Source organism: Panthera pardus, unplaced genomic scaffold (assembly GCF_024362965.1).
Source record: "Panthera pardus isolate Hobbes unplaced genomic scaffold, ASM2436296v1 HiC_scaffold_3, whole genome shotgun sequence".
Taxonomy (NCBI): Eukaryota; Metazoa; Chordata; class Mammalia; order Carnivora; family Felidae; genus Panthera; species Panthera pardus.
Genome location: NW_026526876.1, coordinates 60,101,536 through 60,127,225, shown reverse-complemented (window position 1 = coordinate 60,127,225; position 25,690 = coordinate 60,101,536). Strand labels below are relative to the sequence as shown.

Sequence of the window (25,690 nt, the reverse complement as noted above, 5' to 3'; positions counted from 1 at the left end):
TGATGTGGAGCTGATTTTAAGATTTTTCAGAAAGAGAATTGATGATTTTACTTCTTAGTGAGTGTTGATTACTGGTGATTGTCTGGATATTGGAGGATAAAGGGAAGGCCTTAGGATGACCAAAACCAGCCTGATTTTGGATTACCAGGTGAATTGTGCTGTTTATGGACATAAACAAAGGAGAAGGGTGGGCTTCACTGGGTAGTTGGGCATTCAGTGTGGGGCAAGATGCCCAGAAGGTAGTTGGGAATGTGGCATGTGGCTTAGGAGAGAGATCAGTATGGCAGTATGACAATGATGGTGTATACATCGAGTCTGAATCCATGAGAGTAAGTGAATCATCAAGAGTTAGTGTACAATATTGAGAAGAGAGGGTGCCAGAGGGTAGATGGTGGGGGATGCCAGCATTTAAAGGACAGTTGAGGAAAAAGGAGCCAGAGGAGACTGAATACCACCCATTCTGCATTGAGTGCTGTGAATGGCATGCGATAACAAGGGTGAGTGGCTAACAAGTCTGTCATTCCAACTGGAAATTCATCCCTTTGTGGTAACATTTAGAATGTGCTATTGGTATTATCTGTAGATGCTTATTACATTTTGTCTTCTCTTCAGTGAGAACTGCTTATTTGACACTGACCCTAGCAGTGCCTTTGAGAAAATGCTTCTTAGTGGGACCACAGAACGTCTTTCCCTGGAGGCTTTGCATTTGGAAACAAACCCAGAAGTAGTTCACAGGTCATCCATCACCCTGAGGACTGAGAAATGTTTTTATTTTAGAAAAGAAATCCTTTGAGGCACAAACTTGTTTGTTACAGCATCTGATGCTTAAATTTTTTTATATTTCAGAAATATTTTGAATTTCAATCTCTTCCTCTCAAGGGATAAAGCCTTATTGATGGAATTTTGAGGACTTTCAGGCATTGTTCAATATGTCTCTGTTTTCCTGTTGGTGAGGGAGAATGTCATGTTATATGGTCCCCAAAAACTTGAGTCACTCCAGGGCACATTCAGATGGAAAGAGTCCCGGTACTGTTTCTTTGGGGTCCTGGAAGGACACAGAAGTTGTCTTTACATAGCTCCTCCTTTTTATTTTTCTGTGGAATAATTTTTTTTTTAATGTTTGTTTATTTTTGAGAGAGAGAGTGTGCGTATGAAAGAGGGAGTGGCAGAGAGAGAGGGAGACAGAGGATCTGAAGCAGGTTCAAGGTGCGCTTGAGAGTACAGAGCCTGATGCGGGGCTCAAACTCACTGACCTCGAGATCATGACCTGAGCCAAAGTCAGACGCTTAACCGACTGAGCCACCCAGATGCCCCTCTGTGGAATAATTTCTAATGTGTGATATTCTTTCAGGAAAATAGCTGTATCATTTGACTTTATAAGACCCCGTGCCCTATTCTTCTGTCAGGGTAATACCTGTACTGGCTCCTATTGGAGTTCTGTAAGTCAAGATTCTGTAGGAGAGATGGCAGAAAGTACCTGCACCTTGTCCATTGCATAAAATTGGTTGACAAACTAGGGGCACCTGGGTGGCTCAGTAGGTTGAGCATCCGACTTCGGCTCAGGTCATGATCTCGAGGTCAGTGAGTTCGAGCCCCGCATCAGGCTCTGTGCTGACAGCTCAGAGCCTGGAGCCTGCTTCAGATTGTCTCCCTCTCTCTCTGCCCCTCCCCCACTCATACTCTGTCTCTCTCTATCTCTCAAAAATGAATAAACGTTTAAAAAAATGTATAAAAATTTTTTCGTTGATAAACGGTATTTCTTTGTTTAGAGCACATTTTTTCATTTCTGGCAAAATGTTACCATCATGTACCCCTTTTCCTCATGAGCTTCACCTTAGAGTCACTTCTAAAATAGTTCCTACTTTTGCTTTTTGGGAATTTGACTCTGGAATCACTTAAGAATTGTTTGTAGGAAAACCAGAGACCCACCTTGACACGGGTTGTAGTGATTACTTTGTAACAGGACCGTTTTTCACTGTACTTGTTCTCTTATTCCTGATTGTAGGGGAGATCGCCATTCTGGGTGGTGTAGGAGAACAGAATGAAAAACTGTGGAACTTTACCCAAAAGGCCTCACACATTCAGTTGGACAGGTAAAGTAGTTAGTGCCTTCAGGATTTGGTTTTAAGCATTTAAACTGTCTGCTTTTTTTTCCCCTCCCTATTAAAGATTCTGAGTAAGTGTGATAGAGAATATAGATTTCAAGGTCCACTGCCCAATACCAGCATTAGTAGTATGAAATAGCTGTGATTGTAATTTTTGGTATAGTTTTATTATAGATTTTCTTCCATTCTAATGTGTAAGAGAATTGTTAAATTTTAGATATTCTGCACATATTGAAACTGAGTACATTGGATCTTTCAGTATAAACTTGACAGTGGTGATCCTACCAATTTTCTATTTTGTTGGTTATATTTGCCTGGGAAGAGAATCTTTATGTAACATCTTGCAAAGCCTCTGTTGCCATTGGCATTATTTTCTGGGGGCTTCAGCATCATTATAGTATGTGACTGATTGAAACTCCGTGTCGTATTTCTAACTTCCAGTTAAAAGCCTCATAAACACATAAGCTTTGTTTCCTCAGCTTACCAGAAGTGCCTTTACTGGTTGATGTGCCTTGTTTATCTGCTCAGTTGGATGACTCGATTCTGAACATAGTGAAAGACCACATTTTCAAGCATGGAACGGTAGCATCTCGCCCACCGGTACAGATAGAAGAACTAATAGAGAAACCTGGAGGCATCATTGTTCGATGGTGTAAGGTATGTAATTAATTGTAGAAGTGGCTTCAACATTGTGGATTTGAGATTTGAGGGCCTTTAGGATGTTTTTTATTAATTACCTTTGAAGATTTTCTTCTCTTCACAAACAAAAGTCTCTTTGGCTTTACAATTAAAGTCACAGGGAACTTGAATGGAGGTAGCTCTTCCAGTTTGAGATAGTTTTGAAGATGCCTTTAAAAATCTCTGTATCACAACAGTATTTCCCATCACATATTTCCCAAACTTAACCCTTAGTGAGGTGAAGATCTCTCCCGTTTCTGTTTATTACGAAAGTCAAAAGATCGTACTGAATATTGATTGGGTGTCTGATATTTTCTGTTCCACGTTGAACTAATATTTCTGAAATAAAGTTCTTAAAATGTGGTTTTTTCACATTCTCAGCATTGCTGAGAATTTTGTGTGTTAAATCATGTTATGTATATGAGTTACCATATATTTTTTTTTAATTTTTAAAAAGGTTTTTATTTTTGGGAGAGAGAGTGAGAGAGCATGGGAGGGTCAGAGAGAGAGAGAGAGAGGAGAATCCCAGGCAGGCTCTGCACTGTTAGCACTGAACTGGGCTTGAACTGAGATCATGATCTGAGCCGAAATCAAGAGTTGGACGCTTAACTGACTAAGTCACAGGTGCCCCTGGACATGGTTTCTATCTAAAGTATGGTAACTCGGGGTGCTTGGGTGTCTCAGTTGGTTAAGCATCTGACTCTTGATTTCAGCTCAGTCATGATTTCACCGTTTGTGAGGTCAAGCCCTGGATTGGGCTTGGCATTGATAGCACGGAGCCTGCTTGGGATTCTCTCCCTTTCTCTGTTCCCCTCCCCTGCTTGTGCATGTTCGTGTGCTCTCCCTCTCTCAAAATAAATAAATAAACTTAAAAAAAAAAAAAAGAAACCATGTCTAAATGGGTCATAAGTGTCTTGGCTGTTGACCGATAAATACATCATTCAGAGTGGGTGCTCATATTCTGGAAATAATTTTCTTAAATGGGTTTTCTAATGAAGCCTTATTAATAGAAAAAAAATAGAGAGGTTTTTGTTCGTTCAAAACAAAGACTGTCATTCCATTTTTATTCTTTTGCCTGTCAGTGGACCTAGAGTTTCCAGTTTTTTGCTATAAACGTAGTATTATTCATGTTTCCTTGTGTACATGTGTAAGATGTTTTTCTTAAGTGTATACCCAGTAAAATTATGAGGTCTTAGAGTATAGGATCCATACTCTGCTAGATAATACTAAGTTCTCTTTAATGTGATTGTACCAGTGTTTCCACCAGCAGTGTATGAGTTCCTGTTACTCTGCATCCTGACCAATACTTGGCTTTGTCAGACTTCGTATTTTTGCCGATATGGTATCTCATTTTGGTTTTATTTATTTCTTTATTATTTATTTTTTTCTATATCTTTTTTTTTTTTTAAGAGTGAGTGTGTGCATACGCGTGGGAGGGGCAAAGGGAGAAAGAGAGAAAGAATCTTAAGCAGGCTCCACGTCCAGCACCATCTCACCACTGTGACATCACAACCTGAGCCGAAATTAACAGTCGGACGCTTAACCGACTGAACCACCGCACCGGGCACCCATCATTTTGGGTCTATAAATTTTTTTTAATGTTTGTTTATTTCTGAGAGATAGAGACAAAGAGAGGGCAGGGGAGGGGTAGAAGGAGAGAGAGTGAGACACAGAATCTGAAGCAGGCTTCAGCCTTTGAGCTGTCAGCACAGAACCTGATGCGGGGCTCGAAACCACAAGCCAGGAGATCATGATCTGAGCCAAAGTCGGGTGCTTAACCAACTGAGCCACCCAGGCACCTCCCTCATTTTGGTTTTAGATTTCATTGTCCATGTTACAAATTTGGTTGAGTATTTTTATATATTTTTGGTTGCTTATATTTTAATTCTATAGAATGTTTATTTTGGTCTTTTGTCCATTTCCTTATTGGTTGGTTTTTAAGTTTTAGTAGTCTTTTATATATTCTAGATATTAATTCTCTTGGTTATATGAATGATGTAGTTGGGGGGTTCTTTCTTTATTTAATTTTAATTTAATTTAATTTTTGTTATTTTAGAGAGAGCGAGAGAGCGTATACTAGTGAGGGAGAGGCAGGGTTGGGGGTCGGGAGAGAGTCCCAAGCAGGCTCCACAGTTAGCATGGAGCCTGACATGGGGCTCGATCCCATGACTCTGGGATCATGACCTGAGCCGAAATCACGAGACGCTCAACCAAATGAACCACCCAGGTGCACCTAGTTGTGGGATTCTTATCTTTGAATTTTGAATACTTTACCTTTGGCTTTATTGTATAGAAAACATACAATTCTTCAAAAGAAGGGTTTTCTAAATCAGACTGGGAAGTGTACAACAATATGGCTCAATAAAGGAAAGAAGGGAAATAATGATGGCATATTTTCTGTGACCTTCCTGTGAATAGCCCACATTCAGTACATGGGCTTCTGTGCTTGGCCCAAGAGTTCTTAAGCCATGATGCTGAGAGAAAATATTTCCTGATTTTTACCTAACATAAAGCCTTTCTCCTTAGGTGGATGACGACTTTATAGCCCAAGATTACAGGCTCCAATTCCGCAAATGCACTTCAAATCACTTTGAGGATGTGTATGTAGGCTCTGAAACTGAGTTCATAGTATTGCACATAGACCCCAACGTTGATTATCAGTTCAGAGTCTGCGCCCGAGGAGATGGCCGACAGGAGTGGAGTCCTTGGAGCGTCCCCCAAATGGGTCACTCCACGTTGGTGCCTCATGGTATGCTGTTGCCTTCTCACTCCTGAAGCTTCACTGTGTATCAGACCACTTGTACCTGTTCCGTCAGCACACTGACAACCACATTTGCTGACAGTAAAACCTGAATTGATGAGAAAAACACGGAAACTGCCCTGTTCAAATTACTTCATGTGACTTTTGAGAAATTTTCATCAGTTCTTCTCTCCAGAGTCCAAAAATAGTGCCAGGCAGGATTATTAGCGTTCCCTAAATCCAAGGACTTAAGTATTGCATCAGAATACTGATTTTTCAAATGAATGAGTATCAGGATGGAGGTCTTAGGATTTGAAATTGGTCTCTCCTAAAAAGACAAAACAAAATGAAATTGGTCTCTCCTGTATTACTACCTTAAAACATTTGGACTTATTTGTTAACTAGTTCTTAATCAGGTTGGAATAAGCTCAAACAGTTATGCTTCACCCTGATTTTATGAGGTAGGAGAGAGCTCTCACTTGATCTTCCATGCCACAATAGACTAGCATGTGTTTCGTGGTTTGTAGGGTTAACCAGGATACCCTGTCACTGCCTCTCTTCTTTTATGGAACTTGCCCATGACCCCTAAGAGCAGCCTCTTCTGCTTCCAAGTTTTATTTAATGTGTCAGTATTGAAGATACTCCTCACAGGGTTTCAATAATTTCAATATTTTTGCTTTTTAAAAAGAGTGGACAGCTGGCTTTGAGGGCTACAGCCTGAGTAGTCGAAGAAATATAGCCCTCCGGAATGATTCTGAATCCTCAGGTGTCCTCTACTCCAGCGCTCCGACTTACTTCTGTGGGCAGACATTGACATTCAGGCAAGTGGATATTACAGTATCTGTTATGCCTTAGGCAGCAGAGCGAAGTGCATAGAACATACATGAGCTTTGGATTCAAAGTAGACCTGAATTTACTTCGTCATTTGTAGGGAGAGTTACTCTGGGGAGAGTTCCTCATTTCTCTCTGCTTTGGTTTTCTTATATGTGTTCATAGGGTTATTACGAAGGTGAACTAAGATAATGTATATAAGATGTCTCGCTTATGCTTGATACATAGCACATACTTACGTTTGTCTCTTTTCTTGGGAGATAGAGGTAAGTAGACTACCTCTCAGAAGTCTGTCTTAGGGGCGCCTGGGTGTCTTGGTCAGTTGAGCATCCCACTCTTGATTTCAGCTCAAGTTGCGATCTCAGGGTTCGTGAGATCGAGCCCTGTGCTGGGTTCTATGCTGACAGCACAGAGCATGCTTGGGGTTCTCTCTCTCTCTCAAAATAAGTAGGTAAACTTTTTTAAAAGTCAATCTTAAAAAATCAGAGGCCAAGAATTTTTTTCCTTTATGAATGAATATGAGCAAGTCTCTGTGAAAGACAACCTGCTGGTGTAAACATAATGAGAATTACATACATAATGTATGTGATGTGTATAATTCTCTGTAAAATAGAACTGAAAGCAAACTCTTCTGCCACCAATCATTTTTCTGTTTCTTCATCCATGTCTTCCTGTATTAGAACAATTTCCTTGTTTTCATGTTATCTGAGATGCGTTCTCTATAGTCCTATTTCTGAATAGGTCCTGCTAGAAACCAAAGCCCAGTTTTGATTTGGAAAAGCAGGGTAGCCAACTCTTCTCTAAGTTTTAAGTCCAGATCATCAGATTTTATGGTGAATGGTTGCTTAGAGTTTCTGTTGTTCTCAGTCCTTTGTCATATGAAGCTTGGAGAGTATCTGAAAGCTTTATGTAAGCCAATATGGCCATGTTCTCCCCCAGCCAAATCATCTTAACTGTCAGCAGTTCTCACAATATACTGGTTTATGCTTTGTCTCATTTTAAAAAAATTTTTAATGTTTATTTTTGAGAGAGTGAGTGAGTGAGTGGGGGAGGGGCAGAGGAGACACAGAATCTGAAGCAGGCTCTAGGCTCTAAGCTGTCAGCACAGAGCCCAATGTGGGGCTTGAACCCACAAACCGCAAGATTGTGACCTGAGCCGCAGTCAGAAGCTTAACTGACTGAGCCACCCTGCTCATTTTTGACACCTCCTCTCACACCTTAGGTTTTGAACAATGACTTAATAACCAGAAAGATACCAACAGAGAGAGAGGGAGAGAGAGAAATGAGTCTATTACCTGAAGTCCTCTTAGTTACTCCCTAAAGGGAAGTTCATGAGTTTTGTTTGCTAACAAACTCTTTTTCATCTTATATCCTTTGTTTATAGAAATACTGCCATTAGTGAATCTCTGGAGAACAATGTGCTCCTCTGTAATGATAGGGCTTCCTGAGTTGATAGATTCAGGTCTGATATCTCAGACAGTAAGAATAGTACTCGTAGTAATAATAACTGCAGTTGATAATTAAATGACATTTATTACATGCGAGGTACTATTTTAAGCACTTATATTCATTTCTTTGTTTTCTAAGTTTATTTATTTGAGAGAGTGAGGTGGGGGGCAGAGAGAGAGAGAATCCTAAGCACTGCACGGTCAGTGCAGAGCCAGATGCGGGGCTTGAACTCATGGAACCATGAGATCATGACCTGAGCTGAAACCAGGACAGACGCTTACCTCACTGAGCCACCTAGGTGCACCTATATTCATTTGATTCTTACAATAACCCAATAAAATAGGTATAGCTACCCATTTTAGGGATGAGGATATCAAGGCACACAGAAGTTAAGTCACTTACCCAGTGTCACATAACTGGTAAATGGCATAGCTAGTCTGTATTGTTTGTTTTTGTCTTCTTCACAGGAGAATAAATGTGATTGTAGTTAGTGTTGAAATGTACAGTTTCTCTGTCAGTATTCTTAGCTCTTTTCCTTTTCCCTCTTCTGTGACCATTTCCCCCCCAGTGATGGTGACCTGATGCTCTCCTGCTTTTAAATGCTTCCTCTGTGAACACAGGGGGAGGTCTGATAGATGGTGTACTTAGGTTTGTTTCTTATGTCATTCAGTAAATATTTAAGATGTTGGAAATGACCCAAACTGGTGTCACTCTACTCACTATCTGTGGACCATGACCTGACATTTAGTAGTCCTCAGTAAACCATTTGTTCCTTCCTCCTTTTCCAAAGATGTCTGACCGGGCCCCACTTGGCAGAGTGATTAACCGAAACTTAGTTCAGCTCAGTATTATTATAGCCAGACCCTTGCATTTTTGTCATTTTTCCTTTGAATGTGGAAAGAAAATATCTTCTCTCCGTGTTAAAAGCAATTGCAGGCATCAGCAGCTAAGTTAGAAGATGTGAGAGATGGGGGGCACCTCCTCTGTATAAGTGGGGAACAGATGGGCCAACTTGACTAAAGGTAAACTTTATTCAGTTTTTTGAGGGTGTTGGAAGGCCTTGCAGTTAGAGGGAAGGTTATAGTCCTGTAGGCCCTGCCCTGTTGCTCCCCCCAGTCTATTCCTGATGAAGTTGCCGGAATGTGTAGAGCTGCGGAAGCCAAGAAACCTGTTACTGGCGGGCTCCGTCAGTCTCTAGAGCCCTGTCTCATTTGGTGGCCAGGTCTGCAAAGCAAACTCCTCCTGCTAGGCCTCTCCTTGATTTCCTGCCTGAACATTCCTGCTCTCCCTCTCCTTGCTTCTAAGATTTCCTGATCTTCCTGTTTTTTTAACCATATTTTTACTTTCTTTTCTCTACCACTTCCTTTCTTTAAAACAGCTTCTTTTCAAACAGCCTTCCTTAATCCTAGTAGCCTAGGAGGTTACTGTCATCTTTTATAGATGAAGAGACCAAAGCACAGGGAGTACATGACTTGTCACTATTTAGATCCTGCCAGTCTAGCCCTAAAAGTCTGTGCTTTTACCCACTGTGCTATCTGCCTCCCACAAGTCACATGTGGTGGTAAATCAAGGGGCAGTAGGCTGGCTATTTATTGTTATACACTTTCTCTTTTAAAGAACATAAAAAGTTAATGTTACAGTTAGCATTATCAATTGCTGTGTAACAAATCACCCCAAAACTTAGAAGCTTAAAACAGCAATAGTCATTTATTTTGCTCAGGAAACTGCAATTTGCAGAGTGTCAAGGACAGCTCATCTCTGCTTGCTTGTCGGTAGCTGCAGTAGTTTGATTAGGGATGGTGGATCTACTTTCCAGATGGCTCACTCACATGACTGGCAAATTAACCCTGGTTCTGTGTGCCTGTCTGTGTAGGCCTGTCCACGGGCTGCTTGGGCTTCCTCACAGCATGGTCGCTGGGTTCTAAGAATGAGCATCTCAGGAGATAGGAAGTAGAAGCTGCAGAGGCTGTCACTTTTTAAGGCCTGGGCCTAGAAATTGGCATAGTGTTAACTTTACCACATTCTATTGTACATTCACAGAGTCTAGATCCCAGGAAGGGAATAGACCCCACTTCTTGATGGGAGAAGTGTCAAAAAATTTGGAGGCTTTATCTTAGAAATGGCATGGTCGATAGCTGTAAGAAAGGGGTCGCTTGGGATATGTGAATTTGGTTTAATGCTTGCCTTTGGTTAAGCATTAGCATTACCTTTTCTGAATAAATTTAAGCTTGAGGGGATCTTTCTTTTCTGTATAAGGCTGGTCTCTGTCATTACCAGGTGTATTTTCAGTACTAATTGTTAGCCCAACAGGTCATAGTTGAATTAAGAAGTTAATTTGTTTTGGGGCGCCTAGCTGGCTCAGTAGGAAGAGTGTGCAACTCTTGATCTCAGTCATGAGTTTGAGCCCTCATTGAATATAGAGATTGTATAAATGAATAAACTTTTTTTTTTTTTTTAAAAAAGAAGGTAATTTGTTTTTTATTAGTCTTTGAAATCTTGTCGGTTCCTCCTTTTATAGAGACAGAATGCTCTGTCCTAGGGAGAATACAGCTTTGCTGGGTTTTGTATTTTGCCAAAGTGGTCCCCTCTAGAGATATGATATGTAGACCTTTCAGGTTAGAATTTGGCTTTTATGACAGATGTGGAGAATGCCAGACAGAGAGTTTTCCCCACAAACTCTTGATTATGTACATTTGAATGAGATAAGATAGCTCCTTTCCTAAATAGATCTCTTTTAGGATTCTATACCCTAGTTTTTAGTTTGTCTGTAGGTGGAGGGTTACATGAAATCCAGAAGGTGTATCTACTCTGAAGTGTTCACATATAGCAACTCTTCCAAATAATCTAAGGAGTATTTCTTGGACCTTTTTCCTGTCCATACTCTTTCTTTGTTAAACTACTTTATTATTTATTATTTTTTAAATATTTAATCTGTACATCCAATGTAGGGCTTGAACTCATAACCTGAAATCAAGAGTCACGTGCTCTTCCAACTGAGCCAGCCAGGCCCCCCTAAAATGACTTAAAAAAAATTTTTTTTTAATATTTGTTTTTGAAGGAGAGAGAGACAGAGTGTGAGCAGGGGAGGGGCAGAGAGAGAGGGAGACACAGAATCTGAAGTGGTCTCCAGGCTCTGAGCTGTCAGCACAGAGCCCGATGTGGGGCTCAAACTCACGAGCCATGAGATCATGACCTGAGCCAAAGTCGGAAGCTTAACCGACTGAGCCACCCAGGTGCCCCTAAAATGACTTTTTTTTAAATGTAAGGACAGTTCTCCTTATCAACTGTAGTCTTTGAATGAGGCTAATCATTTCCTTCAGCCTTTACTCCATTCAGATGGTATTTACATAAAGTACTTGGTATTGCCGTGAGTGTGAAGTTTAGGAAGAAAAAAAACCCCAGAATCTTTGATTAATCGTAGAGTAAGCAGTTTATAAATTAGTATAAGGAAGATCCAAGCTACTCTGCAATACAGAGGGAGGAAAAGTTACTTCTAGATGAGGGGTTGATGAGGCTTAGTGCAGGTAGAGGTGGACAGTTCAGGTGGGGAAACAAAGCAAGAATCAAAGATACAGAGTAGAAAAAGTACAAATAGCAAGTCATGAGTCTGGATCGGGTTAATAGAGATAGGCACTATAGTCAGAGGATCCCAGGAAAGTAGGCTATACTTTTGAACAGGCTGCATATATTTCTTTTTTAATACCTCAAAGAAATACCCTTTTGAAGGTCGCCTGTGGCCATTTACAAGGAGGATATTTGACACTGCATACGGAGATCTCCCCACCCCCCCAACAAAGGCCTCACCAAGTGAAGTTTACATTTTCATTCTCTTGGGGAGGGAGACATGCTCTCCTTTTTACTTTTCATGAATTCACAAGTTGAGCTAGATGGTACAAAATAATAATGGTCAGCTAACATTTGTTGAGCTTTGCTGTGTGTTCTTTTTTTTTTTTAAGTTTTTAAATGTTTATTTACTTTTGAGAGAGAGGGAGAGACAGAGGCATGAGTGGGGGAGGGGCAAAAAGAGGAGACACAGAATCTGAAGCAGGCTCCAGGCTCTGAGTTGCCGGCACAGAGCTGGACATGGGGCTTGAACTCACAGACTGTGAGATCATGACCCAAGCCGAAATTGGACGCTTAAACAACTGAGCCACCCGGGCGCTCCTAGTTCTTAAGGACTTAATGAGTTAATATCTATAAATCCTCATTACATCCTCATCAGGTAGACACATTTTATAGATATGGAAACTGAGATGTAAAAAGATTAAGTGACTTGCCTGAGGTTGTGCCAGTTGTTTATAGTGGGGCCGAGATTCAAATCTTGACAGTCTAGCCCCGTAGGCCTCTATTCCGACTTAGTGAGGTGAAAGGTTGTTGGAGGGTGTTGAGCAAACGAATGACATCACCTGATACATGTTTTACAGGCCATTGTGGCTGCTGTGGGGAAAATAGTCTGTGAAGGGTATGGGTACAGGCAGGGAGACCAGTCAGGAGACTGTAACAGTAATCTTGGTGAGAGTGAATGGTGGCTTGGACTAGGATGGAACAGTGGAGGTAACAATAAATGGTCAGAATCTGGATATATTTTGAAGGAAGGACTGGCAGGATGTGTTGCTTGTGGGACGTGAGAAAGAAGGGAGTCCAGTGTGACCTCAGGGCTTTTGGTCTGAGTAACTGTTGACATAGAATTGTCATTTACTGAGGTATGTAAGAGGCAATTAGAGTGTGTTTCTGAGTGAATATCAGTTTGTTCTTTCACAAATTAGTAAGTTTGAGTTCCTTACTGCACATACAAGTAAAGATGTGGATAGACAGCTGGATACAGAAATCTGGAATTCAGTGGAGAGACCCAGGCTGGAGATACTAACTTGAGAGTTTTTAGATTGTAGATGAGTATTTAATTTAAAGCCATGAGACTGGGTGAGATCAACCAAGGAGTGAGTGTAGACAGAGAACATTGAAGGGTTGTAACATTTAGCGGCTGGGGAGGGAAGAAAGCCATCAAAGGACTCTGAGGAGGAGGAACCAGTGGATGCGGTGTCCTAGAAGTCAAGTGAAGGAAGTGTTTCAAAGAGGAGGTAGTGTGGGCTCAGTCATGTCAGACGGCACTGATCCACCAGGTAAGAAAAAGACTGAGAATTGACTTCTGGGTTTGCAGTGTGGATGTCTGTTGGTGACCTGACATGAACGGTTCCAGGGACGTTGTGGAGAAGCCTTGGTGAGAGGGCTCAAAAGAGACCATGAGAGCTTCTGCGACCAGTGCCTATGTGGTGGCACCTTAGTTTTGAATCTTTTCCACTCACAGAAACTTTTTGGAGTAATAAGGAGAATAGAGGTAGGAGGACCCGTGAGTGCTTTTTCAACAAAACTAAGATACAGAAAACTCAATTCCAAATTAGGTCTAAAGACTTCCGAAGCCGCAGATAGGCAGGAAGTCCACTGAGGAAATCATGACAGTTTGCTGAGGGGAAAAAAAAAAAAAAATGATTAGCGTGGAGGTGCCGATCGTAGAAATCTCCAAATATTCAATCCCGAAAGGAGAAGGCCCCACCCTGGAGACTGTAAATAGGGCTAGGACTGAACAGTGCCTCAGTGCTCTGATTGAGGAAGCAGAGAGAAAAGATGTGGAAAATGCCTGAGCAAGTTTAAAATGCTTGATCTTAAGCAAGTGGTGACCATGGTCAGTGGTCTGTGAAGCAGCCTTTGAAGAAACCACAGAAGCTGAAGTCTGGCAGTAGAAGCTGTTTCGAAACACATTAGGTCTTGAGTGTCAGAGGAGACAGGACTAATAGAGGAGCCACATTATGAGGCAGTGTATTTCTGCAGCAGTGGGGGGATGACAGGCCACAGAGCTGTAAAGCTGAGAGTTACCCGGGTTTCCCACCCACCCCCTTCATCCCTCCTATTACAGGAACCCGATGCATTAATACGAGCAACACGAAGTGAATGTCCACGGTATCTATACAAAGATAGGATAAGGGAAAGAAATGAAAAAGATCGGCAAATCTTTTCTATAGATAATGAAACCCCAGCAAAAATAATTGCCAGAAACGAAGAGAAAACTGTATTCAGTGTTTCAACCTTAATTAAAAAAAAAAAATTAATCACAGTTATGAAGGAAGATTACAAAGATTAAATACAAGAACTCAGGGAAGAGATGGCTGAATAGCAGGAGGTGATGCACAGAGAGCAGGAATCTATGAAATGCTAGCTGCCAGAACTTAGCAGAGAGATAGAAGAAAAAGGCACTATTTCAGAAATCAAGACCAAATTACAAGAAGCACAAAGGAGATTGATAGCATGGGAAGCAGGGACAGTAATGAAAAATGAGCAAAGTGAAACAAAAATCAAAAAGGGATTCAAGAGAAAATGAAAGAAAAGAGATAAGCAAAAAGAGATCCAGCAAATGTAATTAGAGGCCCTGAGAAAGGAAATCAGAACCGTGGGAACATAACACCTTAAAATACAATTCAAGAAACATTTCTGAAATGAAAGTTTCTATTTCTAATTTATCTTGATTTTTTAAAATCAGTAATGGCTGTAGAACTTTGTTACGTATCTTCTCTGCATCTCTCTGCCCACTCTCAAACTCTTACTGCAGTGATGTGCACCAGGAGATGTTCTTTTTTTTTTTAATGTTTGTTTATTTTTGAGAGAAAGAATGAACGTGCACACACATGGGGGTGGGGCAGAGAGAGAGGGGGACAGAGGATCCCAAGTGGCCTCTATGCTGGTAGCAGAGAGCCCAGTGGGGGGCTCCAACTCACAAACCATGAGACCATGACTTGAGCTGAAATCGGACGGACGCTGAGCCACCCAGGTGCCCTGTGAATAGGTGTTCCAATGTTAAATTAACTCTGCATTCCTGGGATAAATCCTACCTGATGGTATTGCTTTCTGTTTCACAGTACTGGTTTGAATTTGGTGCTATTTTTATTTTTTTTAATTTAATCTATATTCATGAATGAAATTAGCCTGTAATTTTTCTCTTACAATTTGTGTGTCAAGATTATAAGAGCCTCATGAAATAATTGGGTGATCTTTCCTCCCTGTTTTCTTTCTGTTTTTTTGTTTTGTTTCATTTTTTAATTTTACGTGATAGATTATCTCTTCCTTGAAGGTTTCATAAAGCAGTCTGGATCAAGTAACGTTCTTATATGTATATGGGCAGTTTTTTCACTTTTTAAAATTTTACGGAAGTAAAAATCAGTCTTGGGGTGCCTGGCTGGCTCAGGTTGTGAGTGCAGCCCCCACATTGGGTGTAGAGCTTATAATTAAAAAAAAAAAGTCGGGGTGCCTGGGTGGCTCAGTCAGTTGAGCATCTGACTTCAGCTCAGGTCATGATCTCACAGTTTGTGGGTTCGAGCCCCACATCCAGCTCTGTGTTGACAGCCTGGAGCCTGCTTCGGATTCTGTGTCTGCCTCTCTCTCTGTGTACCGCCCCCCCCCCCCCCCCCCCCCCGCCCCGGCTTGCACTTGTCTCTGTCTCTCTCTCTCACTCTCAAAAATAAACATGAAAAAGAAAAGTCTTTTTGTAGTACAGTTCTGAGTTTTGACAAATGTGTTGAGTCATGTATCCGCTGCCACAATCAGGTACAAAACAATCTCATCACTTCGTAATATTCCCTTGTGTTATCTCTTGTGTTAACCCCGCCTCTCCCTGTCAACTACTGATTTGTTTTCTGTTTGTATAATTTTGCCATTTCAGAATGTCCTACAAATGGAGTGATATATTAATAATATGGAGTTCTCTCTCTCTATTATATATGTATGTAGTATGTGCAGTTTAGTCCTTTATTATTATTTTATCGTGTGGATATATCAGTTTATTTACTAGTTGAAAGACATGAGTTGTTTCCAATTTGGGGCCATAAGAAAGCCTCTTTAAACATTTGTCTACAGGTTTCTCTGTGAACACAAGCTTCCATTTCTCTTAAGTAAATGAATATCTTCGATGGCAATTGCTGGGTCATACTGTGTTTACTTATCTGTCTAATGAACTGTCAAACTGTGTTCCAGAATGGCTGTAACCATTTTACATTCCCTCCAGCACATATGAGATTTTCAGTTGTTCTTCATCCTTGTTGGTATTTGGTATTGTCAGTTGTATTGGTTCTTCTTTTTCTTTTTCTTTTTCTTTTCTTTTTTTTTTTTTTTTTTTTTTTTTTGAGAGAGAAGGAGAGCAAACACACAAGTGAGCAGGAGAGAGGGGCAGGGGAGATGGAGAGAAAGATCTTATGCAAGCTTCATGCCCAGTGCAGAGCCCCATTTCGAGCTCAATCTCACAAACATGAGATCATGACATAAGCCAAAATCATGACTTGGATGCTTAAGACCGAGCCACCCAGGTTCTCCATTTGTGCTTTTTTTTTTTTTTTTTAAGTTTGTTTATTTATTTTGAGAGCCAGAGAGCAGGGGACAGAGAGAAAGAATCCCAAACAGGCTCTGCCCTGTCCGCACAGAGCCCGATGATCACGGTCGTGATCTTGAACCATGAGATCATGACTTGAACCAAAATTAAGAGTTTGATGCTTAACCAACTGAGCTCCAGGCGTCCCCACTTTTGGCTGTTAAGTTCAGCTAGTCTATATCATGTAGTTGTACCTCACTGTGGTTTTAATTTTCTTTTCTTTGATAGCTAAAAGATAGCATCTTTTCATGTGTTCACTTATTGGCCATTTATGTATCTCCATTGGTGAAGTGTCTTTTCAAGACACTTGTCTGTTTAAAAAGATTTTTTTTATTACTGAAATTTGATGAATATAAGGTTTTGTTAAGTATATGTCTTGAAAATATTTTTTAGCAGTCTGAGGCTTTTAGCAATGTCTTTTGTGGAGAAGTTGTTAATTTTGATGAAATACAATTCACCAGTTCATCTAGTACTTTTGGTGTTGTATCCAAGAAATCTTTGCCCAAATGCAAGGTCATAAGGTCTCCTATGTTTTCTTCTAGACACTTTATATTTTTAAATTTTACATTTAGATCTCTGAGCTATTTTGAGTTACTTTTAGTATAATGTGTGAAATATGAGTTGAATTGTGTTTGTTTTGCATCTGGTCCAGTAGTCCCTGCACTATTTGTTGAAAAGACTGTCCTCTATCCATTGAACTGCCTTTCACCTTTGTCAAAAATCAGTTGACAGTGTGGGGAACTTTTTCTGGACTGTTTCATTGATTTATGTGTTCTCCTTTCCCAGAACTAAAATCTTGATTACTGTAGCTTTATAGTAAGTCATCAAATCAAGTAATGTGATTTTTTCCAACTTTATTCTTTCTTTATTTTGGTTATTCTGGTTCCTGTGTCTTTCTATTTAACTTTAGATTCAGCTTGTCCATTTCTAAGAAAAATTTTTTTCCTGGGATTTTGATTGAGATTGCCTTGAATGTATAAATCAGTTTGGGAGTAATTGGTATTTTAATATTCTGATTGTTCCAATCTATGGATATGGTATATTTCTTTCTTTCCTTTTTTTTTTTTTTTTGAGAGTAAGTGAGCTTGAGTAGAGGAGAGGTGGAGAGAGAGGGAGAGAGAAAATCCTAAGCAGGCTTGGCACTGTCATCGCAGAGTGTGATGCAGGGCTCAGTCTCACAGACCATGAGATTATGACCCAAGCCGAAATCAAGAGTTGGTTCAACCAACTAAGCCACCCAGGCACCCCTGGTTATGGTATATTTCTTAATTTAGTTTCTTTTTTTTAAGACAACATTTTGATTTTATTGTTTAACTTTTTTTAATGTTTATTTATTTTTGAGAGACAGAGACAGAGCACAAGTGGGGGAGGGCAGAGAGAGGAAGATACAGACTCTGAAGCAAGCTGCAGGTTCTGAGCTGCCAGTCGGCACAGAGCCGGATGCGGGGCTCGAACTCACGAAACCATGATACCATGACCTGAGCCAAAGTCAAATGCCTAACCAACTGAGCCACCTCAGCCACCCAGGTGCCCCAATTTAGTTTTTTAAACGATGTCTTTCATCAGTATTTTGTCATTTCTCTCTCTTTTTTTTTTTTTTTTTTTTTGCCTCATCACACTGGCTAGGAAGTATGATTCTGAATAGCAGTGTTGAAAAAAAGCCTTCAGTCTTTCACATTAAGTATGAATGGTAGCTGTAGGTTTGAGGGCTTTTTAAGACTTGTTTTTTTATATAAATTATGTTTTTTACATTTATTAATTTTGAGAGAGAGGGAGAGAGAATGTGTGCAGGGGAGGGGCAGAGAGTGAGGGAGGGAGAGGATCCCAAGCAGGCTCTGTGCTAACAGAGCAGAGCCTCACATGGGGCTTGGATCTCACGAACTGTGAGATCATGACCTGAGCCAAAATCAAGAGTTGGGTGCTCAACTGACTGAGCCACTTGGGTACCCCTAAGATTTTATTTTTAAGTAATCGCTACACCCATCATGGGCTCCCACTTAAAACCTCGAGATCCAGAGTTGCATGCTCTCCTGACTGAGCCAGCCGGGTGCACCAGGTTTTTTGTAGATACCTTTTATCAGGTTAAGAAAGTTCCTTTCTGGTTGTGGTTTGCTGAGAATTTTATCCATAAATGAGTGTTTCATTTGGTCTAGTTATTTTTATACATCTATTAAGGTAATCAGTTTTTTTTCTGTTAATATGGGGAATTACAGTGATAGATTTTTGAACATTGAACCAGCTTTACATTCCCCAGAGAAACTCCACTGAGTCATGTGCTATTCTTTATATATACTTTAGCACTAAATTTGATTTTTAATATATATATATTTTTTAATATAGGGGATTTTTATGTCTCTTCATGAGAGAGATATTTGTCTTTTTTGCTTACGATGTCCTTGGTTTTGGTTTTGGCTAACCTCACAAAGTGAGATGGGGAAGTGTTTCTTCCTCTTTTGTGTCCAGAACTGTTTGTGTAGAATTGGTATTATTTCTTCCTTAAGTGTTTGGTAGAGTTCACCAGTTAACCATCCTAGAATTTTCTTTGTTGGAAGATTTCCAATTTCTATAATAAAGGACTATTCAAGTTACCAGTTTTGTTTTGAGACAGGATAAAAGCTATTTTAGGATTTGTATGGTAAGGAACGTATTTCTATTTCAAATATATTTCAAAAATCCTTCTTTGCCATGACTTGACAAGGCATCCCTTCTTTCTCTTACTCCTGACGTGTCAAGCCGTGCCATGACCCTCTTTGTCGACACAGAGCTCATTCTCTCTTCTTGGGCCAGTCTTCCTGTTAGTGACACACAGACTGACTGGCTATGTTCTGGAAGCACTTGCAGGCCTCCCAGCAGTGTGTGAGGTACTCATGTCGCTGCAGACCTGGCTGTTTTTATTCCATCTGCAGCTGCTAGGCCAAAACAAAAACTTTATTTTATTTCTTCTGTTTATCATAAAGCTGGGTATTTTTCATATATTTCTTAGCGATGCAACTGAAGTTTTGGATTTTTGTCCAAGCATTCACTGTGAAGAAAAAAGTTTGAGGTTGTATAATAAAAAGAGTGTCACTTAAACGCAATCAAAGTTAGCCAAAGTGCAGAATAATAGGGATAATAGATTAGCTTTCTTGTTGCCATCGAAATTGCTCCTCTTTGTGGCCCTGTTCTTTCTCAGAATATTTTGCCTAGGACTTTCTACTACTTTCGTCTATGCAGTGGATGCATTTCTAGTGGCTTTGTGCTCGAACCCACGAACCGTGAGATCGTGACCTGAGCTGAAATCAAGAGTCGGACGCTTAACTGACCAAGCCACCCATTTGCCCTGTAGTTTTCTTTCTTATATAGTTTCTTACAAAACTTGTTATGTGAAAGAACACCTACAGTAGTTTTTTTAGGATATAATGTCCTCCCTACTTGTCTTGTAATTTAAAAATTCAGTGATTTTAAACTTACGTTCTATTTCTTAGTGAACTATGAAAATAATTCTGTGTTTCAGGCATATTGACTATTTACTTTCCTGGTTCATTCCATTTTCAGAGCAACTTTTGTAAACTTTTTATGCTGTGCTGGTCTTATTTATTACGTGCTGTTTTGGTAAGATGCTTTTAGGAATTACTTTGTGATTTATTCAAATTAGGAGGGTTTTTTTCTTCCTAGGATTTCTTTTTTCTCACTGCATTGAGGACCTTTTCTGTATTACTATCTTTAATTAATTTCAAGACATTTTAATTGAATTCTTGGTTTAAAATGTTTAATAACTAAAAAAATGTATACTTGCAACAAGTTGGCCAGACACAAGGTTAAAAGCATAGTCCTCCAGGGGAGCCCGGGTGGCTCAGTCAGTTAAGCGTCCGACTCCTGATTTCAGCTCAGGTCATGATCTCACACTTTGTGAGATCGAGCCCCACATTGGGCTCTGCACTGACAGTGTGGAGCCTGCTTAGTATTCTCTCTCTCTCTCCCTCTTTCTCTGCCCCTCCTCTGCTCAAGTTCTCTAAGCAAACAAACATTAAAAAAAAAAAAGCGTAGCCTCACTTTAGGTACCAGCTGCAAGTTTAGGGGTCTCCAAGGCCTCCCCTCACTTCTAACTACATGGAAAACTACAAATCCCAGGGTTCCCACGACCACCCTCAAATTCTGTAATTTGCTAGGATGACTCACAGAACTTAGGAAAGCACTACACTATGATGAGAGTTTTGTTACAGCAAAAGGATACAAATGCGAATCCACCAAAGGGAGAGACCCATAGTGCAAGGTCTGAGGGGTTCCAAACGTGAAGCTTCCATTGTTCTGTGGGATACCTGGCCCTCTAGCATGACAGTACTCAAACTTTCTAGTTTTCCTTCTGCCGTTAATTTCTAGTTTCATTCTGTTGTGGTCAGAAAATGTAGGTAGTGTGATTTCAGTATTCTTAAATTTGTCGTGACTTGTTGACCTAACATGATGATTCCAGGAGAATGTTCCACATGTGTTTGTGGAGAACATGTATTCATTCTACTCCTCTTGGGTAAAATGCTCTGTATATGTCTATTACATTCTTTTGGTTTACAGTGTTCAAATCCTCTGTTCCTTATCGATTTTCTGTCTGGATGTTCTGTTTTCTTAAAAATGGGATATTGAAATCTCCTACTATTATTGTGTAACTGTTTTTCTCTTCAGTTCTCTCATTGTTCATTTTCTATATTTGATCTGATGTTGGGTGCACATATGTTTACAATTGTTATCTCTTCCTGGTAAGTTGACCCTTTTAAATTATATAATGTCTTTCTTTGCCTCTTTTGTTATTTTGTGACATAAAAGTCTATTTTGTCTGATAGAAGTATGGCCGTCTCTGCTGTCTTTTGCTTACCATTTGTATGGAGTATCTGGATCTTTTATATTCATCAGCCACTCCAATCTTTCCAGTGGGAGAGTTTAATCCATTTAGATTTTTTAATTTTTATTTTAGAGACAGAGCACGCGATGGAGGGATAGAGGGAGAGAGAAAGAGAAAATCATAATCAGGCTCTATGCTTAGCGTATGTGGGGCTCGATCCCATGATCCTGGGATCATTGCTTGAGCCGAAATCAAGAGTCAGCTGTTCAACTGACTGAGCCACCCAGGTGCTCCAATCCATTTATGTTTAAAGTGATTATTGATAGAGAAGGACTTATTATTGCCATTTTGTCATTGCTTTCTGTCATTGCTTGTAGCTTTGTGTTTCTCTTCTTCTCTTGCTGCCATCCTTTGTGTTTTATTGTTTTGTGTTTTTGTTTTTTGTAGTGACATGCTTTGATTCCTTTTTTATTTTCTTCAGTGTGTCTTCTGAAAGTATTGTCTTTGTGGTTAGCATGGGGCTTACATAAAACAGCTTATAGTCATAACAATCTCTTTTAAGCTGATAACAACTCCCACACTGTATGTCATTGATGTCATAAATACATCATTTCATATTGTATATCCATTAACATCTTTTAGTTATATTATTTTTTATCTTTTGCCTTTTAACTTCTACACCAGAATTAAAAGTGATTTATCCACCACCATTACAGTATTATGGTGTTCTATGTTTATATATTTACCTTTACCAGGGAGCTTTATACTTTCACATACTTTCATGTTGCTATTTACAGTCTTTTCATTTCAACGTGAAGGATTCCTTCTAGCATTTCTTGTAAGGCAAGTCTCCTGTGGATGACCTCCCTCAGCTTTTGTAGGGATGCCTATTTCTTCCTCATTTTTCTAAAGGACAGTTTTGAGATATTGTATTCTTGGTTGGCAGAATTTTTTTTCCTTTAAGCACTTTGAGTGTATCACCTCATTCCTTTCTTGCCTGCAAGGTTTGGACTTCGAAATCCACTGATAGTCTTATGTGAGCTTCCTTGTACATGATGAGTCGCTTTTAAACGCTGTGTCTTTGACTTTGGACAGTTTGTAATGTGTTTCAGCGTGCTCTCTTGGGTTCATCCTAGTTGGTGTCCAGTAGGCTGCTTCTTCCCAAAACTTCCTATCTGGGAAGTGTTTAGCCATTGTTTCCTTAAATGAAACAATGCCCCTTTCTCTTCTCCTGTAAGTCTCTTAGACTTTCTTCATGCTTTTTTTCCCTGTGATTGGATAATTTCAAAAGACCTGTATTTTGATGTTTTTTTCTTCTGCTTGATTGTGTGATATTGCACTCCTCTTGTGAAGTTTTCAGGTCTTACTGTATTCTTCAGCTCCAAAATACCTGTTTGGTTATTTTTTGTATTTTTCATCTCTTTGTTGGTATTCTCATTTTGTTCGTGTCTTATTTTCTTGGGCTTGTAGAGCATCTTTATGATGGTTGTTTTGAATTATTTGGATATTTTTGAGACCTATTTTGTTTTTTTGTTTGGGTCTTTTTTCCCAGCTTCTTTATATGTCCTATAATGTTGTGTTGGGATCTGTACACATGAGAAAACAGCACCTCTCACAGTTTTTATGATCTGGTTTTGTATAGGAGGTGACCCTCGCACATGAACCCAGCTAGAGATTCTGGGGGCCTCGGAAACCTTTTTTTGGGGAGAACGTGACTTTCTTGGGCTGAGTGTTGCGGGTCTTTCTGGAGCTCATAGTCTCTTGCTCCCTCTGGTGCCTGTTGGTGCCACGGCTGTTCTCTGATGTGACAGCAGCAAGCCGCCTGCCTCTTTCTTGTACTCAGTAGCCGCCAGGTATCCAGAGCCCGCCAGCTCCCCAGCAGTGCCCACATCAAGTGAGACAGATACCATTGCCTTGAGCAGCCCTATGAAAAGTTGGTGCAGAAGCACATTCGCCTCTTCTCCCTTCCTCGCGAGGGAGAGAAGCCTGAAGTTATGAACCTTCTCCCAGTCACACCACTCACATTTCTTTGCTCTTTGCAGCATTTGGGAAGCCATACTATGCTCACTCTGTCAGTTCTCCAAATGAGGCATCACAGAAATTAGTCCTTCAGGCAACCTTCCAAAGAGTTAGAATGCTGGATTATGGGGCGCCTGGGTGGCTCAGTTGTTTAAGCATCCGATTTCAGCTCAGGTCATGATCTCGTGGTTTGTGGGTTCGAGCCCCATGTCGGGCTCCGTGCTGACAGCTCGGAACCTGGAGCCTGCTTCAGATTCTGTGCCTCCCTCTCTCTCCTCCTCTCCTGCTCGTGTTCAGTCTCTCTCTCCCTTAAAAATAAACATTAAAAAAAAAAAAATAGAATGCTGGATTAATCCTTCACTTCTCTCTCTCTCTCTCTCTCTCTCTCCCTCCCTCCCTCCCTCTCTCCCTCCCTCCCTCCCTCCCTCCCTCCTTCCCTCCCTTCCTCCCTCCCTCTCCCCCCCCCCCCCCAAAGAAAAAGTCAGAAGCCAGGTGTTCTTACCAGGCATTGAGCTGTGATAGCTTGGAAGAGGGACTGACTTGGGAAAGTGAAATGTCTCTTGTTACCCATTGCAGTGTAGCTGTTTTCAGCGTTGTGCCCCCCGGGGGTACTGCCACTTCTTAACTGGATTCTGGAGCGCTCAGAAAGGTGTTTCTGAGTATCATTGTGAAAGCCATGTTTCTGTGGTAGAGTGAGGACTGGGACTCCCAATTCTGCTGTAACGGTGACGTCACTGTCCTCTTTAAGACTGCCGCCAGTTCACAAGTGCAGTGACTTCAGAAACCTGCCTACGTATTTATCTTGATCTTGCATATTTGCCACTTGGCAACATAAGACATTTTGAGGCTCTGCTGACTAGAAATCATCACCTCTTCCCGTGGTAAAGCTACATCTTGTTCCTTGCTAATTTTTCTTTTTCTGTCCTTGCAAAGTCTGGCTTTCTGGAACAGAGGGAAAGATGCATCTGGTGGTAGAGATATAGGTTGACTTTATATATTTAAGTTTCCTATTTCTGGAGGGCATGATGATGTATTTTGAGACTAAAACACAAAAAGAAATGCTTCAACTTTCCACACATGAAGTCCTCCAAGCAAAGTATGTTCGTAACTATATTATCCATTCGATAAAGACTAGAGTGTCTATTTTTTAAAGGCTTTAAAAACTTGACAAACAGTAATCAAACCATTGCTTACACTCTCACGTTCAAGGTTTAGGTGATGGCAGTAACAGTCACATTTACTATAATGGCAAGTATGACATGACAGGCTTTCTATAATATATGTCCAGAGCCAGAACAGAAAATGGAAATGCGTCATCACAGCTGTAAGTAGTTAACGTACACCCTGCAATTCGAATGCCTGAGTTGCCATCACAGGCCCAGCACTCAGCCAGGCGATCGGGGTCAGGGTATTTAGCCTCTTTTTAATCCTGTTTCTTCTCACATATAAAATGGGTATGGTAATAATGAGGCACTACCTACCTCATGGCTTGTTATGTGAATCGAATGAGGTGATTGGCAGATAGATACAGAATGTTTAGAATAGTGCCTGGAATTTAGGAAGTGCTGAATCATTGTTAGCTATTACTAAGAGCAATTATGATGACATTGTTCTTTTTCACCTTAGTAACTGTTAGAGATCATATTAAAAAAAAAAAAGATTAATGACTTTCTCCCTCATTTACAGAGTTGAGACTGTGGGCCAACCAGACAGAAGAGACAGTATAGGAGTGTGTGCAGAAAAACAGAATGGCTATGACTCTCTGCAGCGTGACCAAGCAGTGTGCATTAGTACAAATGGTAAGAGAGACACAACTGCTCTCCTCTTTGAAATACATGAATTACTGTGGTAACATCTGAACCTATTCCAACATCACGCATTTGTAGCAGGACACGAGAAAGTTCAAGTCTTTATGACATACCTATATGGCTACTACGTACCAGGCATTATTCTGTTCCCTTTATAAATAGTAAATTATTTAATCCTTTTAACAACTTGTTGAAGTGGGGAGTCGTAGTATACCCATTTTATAGATGATGAAAACTGAGCCACAGAGAGGTTAAGTGACCAGCTTAAACTCCCTTAGCTTAGAGGTGACTGTGGGATCTGCACCAGGGAGTCTACCTCTGGATTCTGTGTATATAGGGCATCTAAATTCAACACAGATCGATGAACCGAAGAGAGTGTTGACTTAATTTGTTTTATCTCCGTAGGGTTCTTTGGCCCCTTACTCTACCGTAATCACACTTTTAAAATCCCCTCTGAAGATGTGTTAATATTTCCTGGTATGGGTCAAGCAGTAGGTAGAAAAAGACTCTTTATTTTCACGTGCAACAACAGTCTTTCTGTTTCACAGGATGTAATCTTGTAATGGAGTCAAGTTTCTTTTGATCCCATCCACATTGGAAACTCAGTCTCTGTTCTAAAAGAGTAGCACCCTCGACCAGAACTCTGAAATGTGATTAAAGCTTTAACTTTTTCTCCTGCCTTGGGGATGGCGGTTAATTAACATATTGAGATGCATTCTCTTTGACCAGTTGGCGTTCCAGAATGTTTTCTTGATGTGACTTAGGAAATTAGCTGTGTTATCAGTAATCTAGAATCCGTTTCATTTCTTCATTATTGCTCACATGTAAATGACTCTT

At 40.4% G+C, this 25,690-nt stretch overlaps 1 protein-coding gene across 1 annotated transcript in view; it reads left to right on the top strand.

Moving 5' to 3' along the window:
* The window catches only part of CRLF3 (cytokine receptor like factor 3), a 42,729-nt gene that overhangs the window by 15,565 nt on the left and 1,474 nt on the right, over positions 1-25,690 (top strand). The window contains exons 3-7 of the mRNA XM_019423857.2: positions 2,006-2,093; positions 2,585-2,762; positions 5,310-5,532; positions 6,212-6,344; positions 24,732-24,844. Of these exons, the coding sequence (XP_019279402.1) occupies positions 2,006-2,093; positions 2,585-2,762; positions 5,310-5,532; positions 6,212-6,344; positions 24,732-24,844 (735 nt within the window). The remainder of the gene's footprint in view (positions 1-2,005; positions 2,094-2,584; positions 2,763-5,309; positions 5,533-6,211; positions 6,345-24,731; positions 24,845-25,690) is intronic.